General features: G+C 40.6%; 1 protein-coding gene across 3 annotated transcripts in view; it reads left to right on the top strand.

The window, feature by feature from the left end:
• The window catches only part of CNST (consortin, connexin sorting protein), a 119,117-nt gene that overhangs the window by 77,112 nt on the left and 29,272 nt on the right, over positions 1-12,733 (top strand). For all 3 annotated transcript variants that reach the window (XM_030303171.1, XM_030303170.2, XM_030303169.1), the window contains exons 4-8: positions 4,567-4,597; positions 6,448-6,534; positions 6,994-7,108; positions 10,044-10,065; positions 10,245-10,341. In XM_030303171.1, coding sequence (XP_030159031.1) covers positions 4,567-4,597; positions 6,448-6,534; positions 6,994-7,108; positions 10,044-10,065; positions 10,245-10,341 — 352 coding nt within the window. The remainder of the gene's footprint in view (positions 1-4,566; positions 4,598-6,447; positions 6,535-6,993; positions 7,109-10,043; positions 10,066-10,244; positions 10,342-12,733) is intronic.

Genomic DNA, 12,733 nt, shown 5'->3' with positions numbered 1-12,733 from the left:
TGAAGGTCGTAGGTGGCCTCCGTGTTGCAAATCCAGTGGTCAGTCCTCAGTTTCCATCCTGCTGGAGGCATTAGAACCTTTGACAGGTTAATCACATACTCCCATTTTGAAACACTTTCTTTATTTGCCTTTGGGACCCTTCCTTCTTGGCTTTCACGTCTTGCCTCACTAGCCATGCTTTCTCTGGCTCGTTTGTTGAGTCCTCCAAAGATTACTCAGTTTTCAGCATTGGAGCACTTCACTCGGCAGTTCTGAACTCCGGACTTCAGTATCTGGCCTCCTGAGGTGTCTGCAGAGCATTTCAAACTTAAGATGTCCCAAATCAAACTTCAGTTTTTCTTCCAAATCTTCTGCTTTCCTAGCCTTCCAGACCCTTTTGTTAAACGGCAACTCCATCCATTTAGTTGCTGAGACCAAATACTTTACAGCCAAATTTTATTTACCTCTCCCCACATCCAGTTCTAGTCAGAAAGTGCTGCAGACCTATTTCCACATATGCCCGGAATCTGAGCCCTTCTTCCCTCCTTCATTGCCCCCACCCCGGTACGGGACACCGTCACATCTCACCTGGTTCTCGCAGTGAACCCCTCACTGTAGAAACCCTGTCCTCTCCCTCTTCCATGTTATCACTGTCCTCCATACAGCAGTCATTGTGACCCATTGTGACTTCTCTGGGTCATGATGTGACATGTGTCACATCATGTCAGCCTCTGCTTAGAGCCCTCTCGTGGCTTCTGATCAGAGTAAAAGCTAAAATCCCTACGTGGCCTAGAAGACCCTGCACGGTGCGGTGCTGTTCCCTGGTACACCTCAGTTTCTGAAACTCTCCCTCTTAGTCACCCCTTTCCAGGTACACTTGCCTTCTGGTGTTTCCTCAGATATCCAAGGATGCTCTTGCTTCAGGGCCTCTGGTGTCTCCTTTCTGCTCTTTCTGAGGAAACCACTAGAGGCTGCACCGAAACAAAGGACTAAACCAAGGAGCAGGATGCGAGATAGCTGAAATTGGGGATCTTGCCTAGGAGAGAGGCGAAGGGAGTCTGTAGGTGAAGGAATGTTCTAAGACGACAGCTTTGTACTGAGGAGAGAGTAACCAGTTCCGTTTGGAGGGGATCAGAATAGTCTAGGGAGAAACTTCTGTATCATTTTCCTATTTCTGAGTATTTGCTGTACCTGAGTGTATCGAGGGCAGATTTAGACTCTTGGTGGTGTGTTTGGAGTTGTCTAAGTGACAAGTGCATGGAAAACTGTGTCCCCCCCCCCCAAAAAAAAAAAGAAAAGTGGGAGGGAAAAGGAAAGAAAAAAGTAACTCCAGGGGAAACAAACGGTTTTCAGGAAGGGAAAAGTAGTAAGAGTTTACTATCTGGATAGGCTCATGATAAGGTACACATTAGATGTTATCTACCCGTAGCAGGCTAACAGTGTGTGTGTGGGCGGGGGGGGGGGGTGTCACAGAATGTGTACATGTAGCATGTGTTTGCAGGGCTAGGCTGAGGGGAGCAAAAGACTCAGTCCTCATCTTCTAAAACTGAAAAATCCAGAAATGACCAAAATAGGCATAATGTGTAGGGAGACACAGGTTAAAAGAAAAAAACCGGAAGGACTCTGAATGCTTGCTCCCGAAGAAAGGAGAAAAGGGCAAGAGTGGCAGGGCTTTGTGAGCACATATTATAGGGCTCTGTGACTCCATATGCCACAGGCACGCAGGCACGGTTTTAATGAAAATAACTGAAAGGAGACACTGATCATTCAAACGTAAGGTGAGGACAGCCTGTGGGTTACGGTGGCGGCGATGGATACGGAGAGGGATGGATCGCAGTCCTCTTGAGGGGACGGTCACTAGGACTTGGTGTGGGTACAAAGCAGATGAGAGAAGTCACAAATGACCAGGAGATGCGGCTGGGCGAGTGGTGGTACCATTAACAGAAATGAGGAATTGGAGAGGGAGAGTCCATTTTGGAAGTGATGTATCATTGAATATGTGCTAAAGGCCGTTGGAAACATGACTACAGTTATATCAGATACATCCTTGTATTTTTAGCTCTTGAAACTCTTGAAGATTCCACTTAAAAATTCTTGTTCTCGGTATGAGTAATCTTTCACACACTTATTTAATATGACTGCAGGCTAGCTTTAGGTATATAACTGAACTCATAAACTTGGACGCCTTTCATATAGAAGTGGGAAGGGAAACACCAAGCGGGGTGCTCTGTGCTCAGTGAGTTGATACTGAACTGGTGTCAGACTCAGACAGGAAATAGATGTGCTGGGATCCTTGAAGCCAGTCTCTGTGACTGGGGTCAAAAAATACACCTTCCTACTTCCCTTTTCTAGTTCCTGGTAGGTGACTTAAAACTGTTGCCCTCCCAAAGTGACTTTCAGCTTACTTCTTCCCATGATTCTACTCTGCATCTTGTACTTCTGGGTCAGACTCAGACTCAGAAACCATTCTCAGCACTTACTGCTGTGTGTTGACCACTACACTAGACATGCACTCCCTCATCACCCTTTACAGCAGCCTAGCAACCTGGTCTCGGAGAGTTGTAGGTGTTACTGTCCCTGTCGGACGGATAAGGGAAGCTGCAGCTTGAGACATGAGATGACATATCTGTCCAAGGTCACACGGCCAACGGTAGCAAAGCTTGGACCAGAACAGAGGTCAGTTACTCACCTCCACACTCCGCGTTCTCTCTGCCGTTCCAGGATACCTCCAAGATTTAGACCTGGGATATCAAAGGAGATGCTAGACTGGCCAGGGGCGGGCTTCTACAGGGGCAGTGTATTTATTTTCTCAGATGCCCTTTCACCTGGAAATGCCTTTTACTTTTGAGGCATTGGGTCTCATGACCCTCTCTCTGTGGTTGCTTTTAGGTTACTGGAACCGTCACAGAAATCTGGAAGCTAATTGAAATGTATATTTCTGTAGTGCCAGAAAGTCTGGTTTGTAAGCGTGTGCAGCTTTTTATAAATGACTGTGCCGGTGGTGCACAAATGCAGCAGGCGAGGAGAATAGCTTTGGAGAGCCAGAAATCTAATCGTCGTGGGCAACCAGAAACCGTGTTGGATGTGATGGGTAGTCGATTTTTCACTGGAAGTTGATAAATGAAATGACACTGGTTTCTGTTAGGTGTAACCCAGTGGTGCTCACCACTGCTGGCTCATGAGAACCACATCCAGTGACGTCCATCATGTTGGGAGCTCGGGATTGGCCGTGATGGAAGTATTGACACCACAGAAACGAGCAAATGCTACAAATCAGGGCTCTCTCCAGCACTCAGGGGCCAGAGGTTAGACACGGACCAGCACACTGCTGGTTGTAGTATATGAAATTCTTGTTTTGGGAGTAAAAAGTGGTCAAATATTGACAATCTGCTGTGGTTCCAGTAGGACCAATATAGCACACCTTTAGATCGATGAGCTGATAAAGACAAGCAGTTTATCCTTGGCAAAGTCCTGAGAATAGAAAATAAGTGTGGGCTCAAGCTTTAGGTGAAATTAACACTTGACAGAGAAGTGATTGAGTCCAGTTACGTATATTGCCCATAGAAAAATGTTAGAGCTGTCGTATAAATTTTAAGCTAGGCAGATATTTTCTTTTAAAAGTATGCTCTTGCCACCATAGGACTTGGGGGAAAATGTTCCTCTTTGTTGCTTGATTATAGGTTTGACAAGGACTTCATTGCTCTTTGCATTGGCAGAGAGCTGGAAAATGGAGATAGGGATCTATAAATGGAACACCTTTTTTAACTAGAGACTTAGTAAGAATGAAACGGTTTTACAAGTGTAAAGGACTTATGTGAAATACTCTAAATATGACAACAGTTTATGCAAATATTTCTCAGTGAATACTTTCAGTTTTACTGTTCTATTTATTAATGCCATATCTAAATAAAGATAGAAATAAAAGATCCCCGCGTTTTTAGAGGCCAAGAATTTTTCAGTTGAAGTATGCGTTAGAATGAATCTGGTAACCGATCAGCCTCGACTGGGTCCAGATCCTGAGGCTCTGGACCCCCCATCCAGTGCCCTTTATACTGTGTGGCACTTTGTATATATTCCAGCCATCGTTGCTCAACTGTTTAGCACTATTGGCCTTTTGTGAAATATCGAAAGAGAACCAAAAGTCAGTGTCCCGTGAGGTAGTTTGTGAAATGCACATGAGTCTCATGTGACTTGACGCCTTTTAACTTTGTGATTTACAATACATAGTCACTCTTTCCCTCGCCCTATATCTTTACAAGCCCCTGTAGCGTTTTCCTCATTCGTTAGAGTTCTTACTTCTAAACTCTAACAAATCGGTGAAGTTTGCTTTGATGTGAAGTAGAGTAGGAAGAGAGGTTGTGTAAAGACCAAAGAACATCTCTGTTTACTCTGCTTGTGATAAGTGACTTCAGAAATGTGTCCTCAGTCAGATTTCTTCTCATCTGGTGAATAAGAGTTTTCTTAGTTTGATGACACTCTAAGAGTGTCAAGGTCTTGATGTTTTCCAGGTTTGCCTTTTCATCCAAATATGAATCTAATTTCCTGTGTTTGTTTGTTTGTTTGTTTGTTTGTTTGTTTGTTTGACAGATAGCAGAGTCCTATTTCCAGGAGGAAGACTGTATCCTTTTCTTAATTTCAGGAAGAAATTCATAGGACTGACTCATAGAGAACTGCCCATGTTTTTAAAATTGAGATTTACATACAACATGTTTATATCTGTTGTTTTCAGTGGGTTTTAACAGCTGTGTCCACCCATGTAACCACCTCAGAAAGCAAGATGTAGAGAATTTCTGCTACTCCGGAAAATTCTCTAGAACCACCCAAATTTGACCTGACATGTAGAAGCCCCAATTTTACCATAATATCAATATTTGCGTGTTTAGGAGAGGGGGGGAGAAGCACATTGCTGAAAAGTATAATTTGAAAATCTATTGGATTTTCTTTCTTTTGAATTAAAACAGAAGTCCAAGTCAAGTGATATTCATTTGGCCATACTACAGCTGGTAAATCTCAGGACTTTCTTATTATAACTTCTGGCTGCAGAAGGAAGACCGAATTCTTCATTTGTAATAGAAACAGGATAGATGCTGTCAAGTGAGACTGCCCAGGCAGGAGCTTAGCTTTTCTATCGGAAACATTTCTTCCCCCAGTTTTCCACTTGGCCTTTTTATAAATGGCTTCTCTTTTTCAAGGATGGCCCAATATCTACTCTCTAGAAAGAATGTGCCCTAACCTCACCTGTATTTCCCCATTTGTACAATGTGTTTCTCCTGCTAACCTTGTTGACTTTTACCACGTCTCTAAGCAGACTGCGGGAGAAGCAGCTATTATCCCTGTCAGACAAACTGTGGAAACTTGAGACGGTGGCAGTTCATGACTAAGCGTGCAGGAAATCTAATTCTGGTGGAAATGCGGCTAGAACGCTTTTCTAACCAAATAGTGAGTACTTCGTAGTGCACTGAAGACCAGCACCCACATCTCGGGGAGCTTCTTGATATGCAAATCTAGGGGCCTGAGAATCAGAGCTTCGGGGATCCGACCCAGGAATATGCATTTTGGCAAGTTTCCCAGATACTGTTTGTGTCCAGTAAAGTTTGAGAAACATTGGTGTACTTTAGGGCAGAGGGAAATGGAAAATGGAATCGCCCCTCTTCCCCCTGGCCTACTTGATGATCCCCCGCCTAGGCGGCGGATGAACCTCGGTTATCGTGGGAAGGGCAAAAAGCTAAACAGCGAGTTTTTTCTCTTCCTTCTTTCTGGGTCAACATTTAGAACAAGGCCCAAAGGAAGATAGACAGCTGGACAATTTATCACGACCTCCTATGATGCTAAATGCATGATACGGATGGAGAAGGCGGAAGTTTATACGAAAATCCCACAAAAGAGTACACGCACGTAATTACGAGAATCCCTCTGGCCAGTTGGGTAAATTTCCACAAAAGACCCATATAATGTTGTGCTCTGTCCTTGTTCAGGCGTGTAACCCTTTGGTGTTGTGGGAGAAAAGCCTTCGGTGGGAAATAAGTTGAGGGTCAAGGTGAGTAGATATAAGGAACACACCTGACTTAGTAGCACAGTTGCTTGACAGGTGCTTTAAGGGGGAAAATGGGAAACACTTAGACTCTAGGATTCCCTGTGGGTGCTGTTTCCAGTTACATTACTTTTAATTGATTCTTCTAGAGATACATTTGCAAGCAGGCATTCCTTCAGCATTAAAACCTTTTTGTTTCTGTTTGCTGCTGGAAAGGAACCCACATAACTATGGCATCCCACGCTGTATGAAAACTTACCTACTCCAAAACCAGGAAACCCTACTTAATAAGATTTGTTTAAACCTAAAAATATTTAGAGTCCTTTCGTTTTTTTGGTAAGCTCCAAATTTCCCAATTTCCATAGAACATTCTTCTTAAGATATTAGGCTAAATGTAAAGAGTCCAGATTTCTATTTTCCTCAAATTTTCTATTCAGATGAGAAAGCAATGAAGTTCATTCAGCTTGAACGACTGTATCATGAGAAATTGCTCGCAAACCTCTCTGCCATTCAAGAAGAGTGGGGTAAGTATGGACTGACATGGGATGTGCAATTATCAGTAATCTAGCATGTTCCTATCTAGACATTTAACATATTTGACCTGGTTTTGTAAATCAGGAAATAGATGTTTCCACAGTCAAGTTAATGTTGCAAAGAAGGTAGCGTTTTTACCACAAGTCCGGGTCACTGTGAGAAAATTTCCCTCTTTGTGTTTTGCTTTTGCTATCAATGGCAAGAAAAGAACACTTACAACCCTGCATTTCTCCTGATCCCCTGGCAGCGCCTATTGGCTAATTTAGTCTCTGGGATAGTATTTACTCCTACCGAAAAGTAATCACTTAGCTATTTGTAACTGTGTTAACTTGGGTTGTGTGAGGAGATAATTTTGCATGGTGATCTTTATCAGTGACACTAGTCAACTACTTTTGCCCTCCTAAATATGTTTCGTAATAGCCAGTAATTAACAAATATCTTACATTTAGAAACAAAATGGAAAACTGTACAGCCACATACAATTACATCTGTAAGGAATTCAGAAAAAGGATTTAATGGTGAAGATTTTGAACGGCTTACTAAATTTTGCACAACACATCAAGAGTAAGTACATCAGTATTTGTGTAGAATGAGTTGGAATAGAGTATTGAAGAAGCATTGTAGCACTGAATATTTGAAATCCATGATCCATTTTTTATTTCTTTGTTAATATTTTCAGCTGGAGAAATTAAAGCAGGTAAAATGAAACGATTAGGTTTCTTTCTCAGCTTTTATCTCAATTTCTTAGCCTGAGCATTGTAAAAGTTCAACTTTCCGTAAGTTCAAAGCACCTTCTAATCAGAAATTGTAAAATGTAACATCTAATTTTGGTCTCTTTTTGGCTAAGAGATTAGGTGATTCAAATGGAAAAAAAGTGTGTATTAGGATTTTTTTTATTGTAGTTGTTTGCCAGTGTTTGTATGTTGTAGAAAAAAAAATCTGTAAGATTTGTCTAATAGTGGGAAGCAAAAACAGTACAATATTTAACCAAAATACTGCAGAAGGAAAGCTACGTTTACCATATAATTTTTTTATATTTACCAGATAATTTTAAATTGCTTCATTTGTATCAAATTGGATTTTTAAAACTAAATTGTAGTGATAACAAAGCACTTGCATATATTTTTTGAAATCATTATTTTAAGACTCGAAATTCTCAAGGTGAGAGGGCATGACTGTCTTCAAACGAATGCAGATTTCTGAGATGCACAACATCCTCCATTCAGAAGCTGAAAGGTTCCATTCTGTTGATAACTTTATATCCTTTTCCTCCAGAATCACAGAGTAAACTGAAACTCAGTTTGTTAATAATGCAACAGACCCAAGCAATTGTTGTTTAGCTCAGGTAGCGGATGGTTGTTTTGGGGTCTGATTATTTTGGAGATCAGCCTTTAAAGAATCACTGTGGATGCAGAAATGATGCTCATTCACCTCTCATGGTAACAGTTGCCTTCTGTTAATTTGAACCTTTGAAACAGTATTTTTAGGGACTGTGCATTATAACCCACAGTGCCTAAAAATACTGTTTCAAAGGTTCAAATTTCAACTTTCAAATAGATCAACTTTCAACTTCATAGAGGTTTAAAATAATGGAGTCTTTACAAATAGATAAGGGGGGGTTGTTTGTTTGTTTGTTTTAACGAGGCACTGCATGTGGCAGTCTGCCTTTTTTTTTTTTTTGTAATGTTTATTTATTTATTTTGAGAGAGCATGCATGCATACGAGCAGGGGATTGAGGCGGGGTGGGGGGTGGTGGGCAGAGAGAAAGGGAGGAAAAAATCCCAAGCAGGCTCCGCACTGTCAGCGCAGAGCCCAACATGGGGTTCAAACTCATGAGTCAGATCATGACCTGAGCCAATATCAAGAGTCAGACACTTAACTGCCACCCAGGTGCCCCAGGAGATTGTTTTCTTACTTTCAAAATATTCAGTGTAGACACTTTCCCTGCCTTTCCCATGGAACTAATAGTTTTTTTTTTGTTTGTTTGTTTTTTTTTTTTTTTTAAATTTTTTTTTTTCAACGTTTATTTATTTTTGGGACAGAGAGAGACAGAGCATGAACGGGGGAGGGGCAGAGAGAGAGGGAGACACAGAATCGGAAACAGGCTCCAGGCTCCGAGCCATCAGCCCAGAGCCCGACGCGGGGCTCGAACTCACGGACCGCGAGATCGTGACCTGGCTGAAGTCGGACGCTTAACCGACTGCGCCACCCAGGCGCCCCAGGAACTAATAGTTTTTAATGTGTTGCAGATATTTTAATTATTTAAATCTTTTTTTTTTTTTTTTTTTTTTTTTTACTGTTTATTTTTGAGAGAGAGAGAGAGAGAGAGAGATAGTGAGGGAGGGATGGAGGGAGAGAGAGGATCTGAAGCAGGCTCTGCACTGACAGCAGAGAACCTGATGCAGGACTCAAACCCACGAACCATGAAATCATGACCCGAGCTGAAGTCAGATGCTTAACCGACTGAGCCACCCAGACACCCCAGATGTTTTGATTATTTTAAAACAAATATTTATTTAATATAATATGGGCATGATGTGTTTATGCTATAACTGTAAATAATCCCCCCAAATTGTTACTCCTAAATTTCTTAATATAAATAATTTTTAATTCCATATACAATGAAGTGCATAAGCTCTGTGAGTTTTTACATACACATATATGTCCCTGGAGCTACACTCTGACCAAGATACAAAATAGCCCAGCCCCTCACGGTGCTCCCTCATACAGGTACCAAGTCAGTACCCACCCCGTAAAATAACCAGTGTCTAAGTTCTATAACAGTATATTTACCTGTTCTGTGATTCGATAAATGTAATCATACAGAATGTAGATTTTTGTATTAACTGCCTTCGCCCATCATTATGTTATGTCTGAGTTACATGTTGATGCATATTAATGGTAATTTGCTCAGTTTTATTCCTATGTGGATTTGCTGTATGTGTAGCAATTCATCTATCCATTACATTGTTAATAGACATTCAGATTGTTCTGATTTTTGAGTATTTGAATAAAATGGCTATCTTTTTGTGCATACCTTTTCCATGGACATATCCTTTGTGTTATCTCTGGTATTCCCTAAAAGATAATGTTTCAAAATTACTTTTTTTGTTACCTGTTTCCATGGATAATGCCAATCAAATTATCTTTCATCATAACCTACTTCAGACCATAATGACATAAACTAAAATTTGCAAAGTGTGTGTGTGAAATACTCTTTATATTATTAGCAAAATGTTGACATTTTTTCCCCTGGATCTCAGCTTCTTTGGGGGTTTTCAATAATATTTGGTTATCTAAAGAGCTACCGCATTATATAGCTGCCCTTTGAACTGCGTGAACCAGTGGTAATGTGTCAGCAGTGGAAATGTTCTGCACTAATTTTAGAATCCGGAGAAGCTATATTTTATTTTTACAGCCATTTCAGTGACATTTGTTTGGAAGCATATTGCTGCTGTAATTTTTCAAAAATCTTTTTTTTTTCTCTTTTCTTCTACAGTCCTGTTTTGTCCAAACATAAGGTAAGAGACAGTTTCCTTGAAAATATCGATGGAAAAAATGTTAAGTGTCCTATGTCTGTTGTATGGACTGTTTTAGGAAATAATGAAACGCTTCTCAAATTATTTTCAGATTTCTAATTTAATGCAGCAGTTTCCCCAAAAGTTTTTTTTTTGTTTTATTTTGTTTTTTAACTTTTTAGATAGCAGCCGTAGAAAAGCCTCTGGGAAGGAAATGCTTTACGCCATTAATAGTTTCTGAAGATCCAAATGAAAGAGGAACCACAGCCAAAGAGCCGGGTATGTTTTCACATTTAGAGAGGGGCGTAAGAGACGCCTGCCTCTTACATTTTACAAGTGTTACAAGGACTGTTTTTGCATTTACATTTTTTTGCATGCGTATACCTCTCCTACCAGACAAATTGCAAAGCAAAATTTTTTTTATATTGTGTAACTCTATTTTTAGATGCCTAGTAGTAGAAATTATAACATCTAAATTCTTATAAAAACAAACTTACTTCCGTGTGTTCAGTAGGTAGCTATATATATCTAACAGACTGACAAAACTGTACAAAAATGCTCTGAAACAGAGTTAGTTTTGGCATATTTGCACACCCTTTTTTGTTTAAAAACCAGCAATTATTATAGAGACTTTACCAGGAATTTGTGCTATAAATCTCGATATTTTAAGAAGTCTTGTTTCTTGGTAATTCATCTATAGCAATTTATTCTCTTCCTTTTTGTATTTTCTAACACTTGGTGTACTTTAACTTGCACGTGTACATTTTTGAAGTATTTATGATATATTTTATACCACTTCGTGTCTTACGCCCAAAGTTTAAAGATTTTCAGAAACTCTTTCTTACAGTACTAATGGATGTACACTATAGAAACTTCAGAAAATAAAGATAAATAAATACACTTTTGGGTGTTTATTTTTCCTGAAATACGATTTTAGTACTGACTTCTACTCTGAGGCTTTATGTCCCTGGACCTGAGAGCCCTGCTTGTAAACAGGCAGCATCAGGTGTTTTGACTGAGTTGCCTGAAGACATAGGAGGAGGAGGAGGGGGGGGGGAGGAGGAGGAGGAGGGGGAGGACTGAGAGGGGGAGGAGGATGCCTTCAACTGAATTTGCCTTTCTCTCTTTACAAGCCTTTCCCCCCCCTACATCTTTACCCCCTATTCTTCATGAGGGGAATTTGGGATATTGCTTTAGGTCATTCCTACTACACACTCTGTTCTTCCTGTCTCTTCTTTTTTTTTTTTTTTTTTTAAGGAATTGGATCTTTCTCCAAATAAAGTTTTATTTTATATTTTGCATTTTTGTTTTTTAAAAAAAATTATTTTAAGTTTATTTAATTTTTGAGAGAGAGAGAGTGCAAGCGGGGGAGGGGCAGAGGGAGAGAGAGAGAGAGAGAGAGAGAGAGAGAGAGAGAGAGAGAGAACCCCAAGCAGGCTCTGTGCTGCCTGCGCAGAGCCCAGTGCAGGGCTTGAACCCACGAAACTGCCAAATCATGACCCGGGCTGAAACCGAGTCGGATGCTTAACCAACTGAGCCACCCAGGAGCCCCTTATATTTTGCATTTTTAAATGCAAACTTCTCTTTCTACTTTTCATCCCTGATGTTTAAAAGAAAAAAAAAATCCTACAAGTAAGTACCTGATTTTTTTTTTTTTTTTTGAGTATACTTGACAAAAATGTTACGTTAGTTTCAGGTGTACAACATACTGATTCAACAATTCTGTACATTATGCTATGCTCGCCACAAGTCTAGCTACCATGCGTCACCATACAATACTGTCACAGTACCATTGACGATGTTCCCTGTGTTGTACCTTTTATTCCTTTGACTTCTTCATTTCGTAACTGGAAGCCTGTGTGTCTCACTCCCCTTCACCCATTTTGCACTGCCTCCCACCGTCCTCCCCTTTGACAACCACCAGATTATTCTCTGTATTTAATAGGTCTGATTCTGCTTTTTGTCTGTTTATTCATTTGTTTTTGTTTTTTTAGATTCTGCATGTGAGTGAAATCATGGTTTTGTGTTTCTCAGTCTGACTTGTTTCATGGAGCACAATACCTTCTGGGTCCGTCCATGATATTGCACATGGCAAGGTCTCGTTCTTTTTACGGCAGAGTAATATTCCCCTGTGTACGTAGACCGCATCTTCTTTATCCATTCGTCTATCAGTGGACACTTGGGTTCCTTCTGTATCTTGGCTATTGTAAAGAATGCTGTGATAAACGTAGAAGTGCACATCTTTTCAAATCAGTGTTTTCATTTTCTTTGGGTAAATACCCAGTGGTGGAATTGTGGCATCATATGGTAATTCTATTTATAGTTTTTTGAGGAACCTCCATACTATCTGCCACAGCAGCTGTCTCTTTTCCGGTCATTTTTATATGGGAAAGCACAGTACAATGAGCTTTATAAAGATCTTAAAGAGGAGAAATTCACAAGTAGCACCCAGTTTGGATGTGGATGTGTCTCCTTGGCCCTTTGTCTGGGAACAGTGCTGTTACTGGCTGATTGACTTGACCAGTTAGTACTGGTTGCTGCACAGGTCAAGCTCAGCACTCCTTGTAGCGGCATCTGCTGGGAGATAACGTGGTGTACAGATGAGGAGACGCTGAGCTTCCACACTTAAGTAGCTTGCTTGTGCTTTGATTCACGTCTGGAACCTGGGTCT

The sequence above is a fragment of the Lynx canadensis genome, chromosome F1 (assembly GCF_007474595.2).
Source record: "Lynx canadensis isolate LIC74 chromosome F1, mLynCan4.pri.v2, whole genome shotgun sequence".
Taxonomy (NCBI): Eukaryota; Metazoa; Chordata; class Mammalia; order Carnivora; family Felidae; genus Lynx; species Lynx canadensis.
The sequence above is the reverse complement of the archived record's forward strand: the minus strand, read 5'-3'. Positions and strand labels throughout refer to the sequence as shown.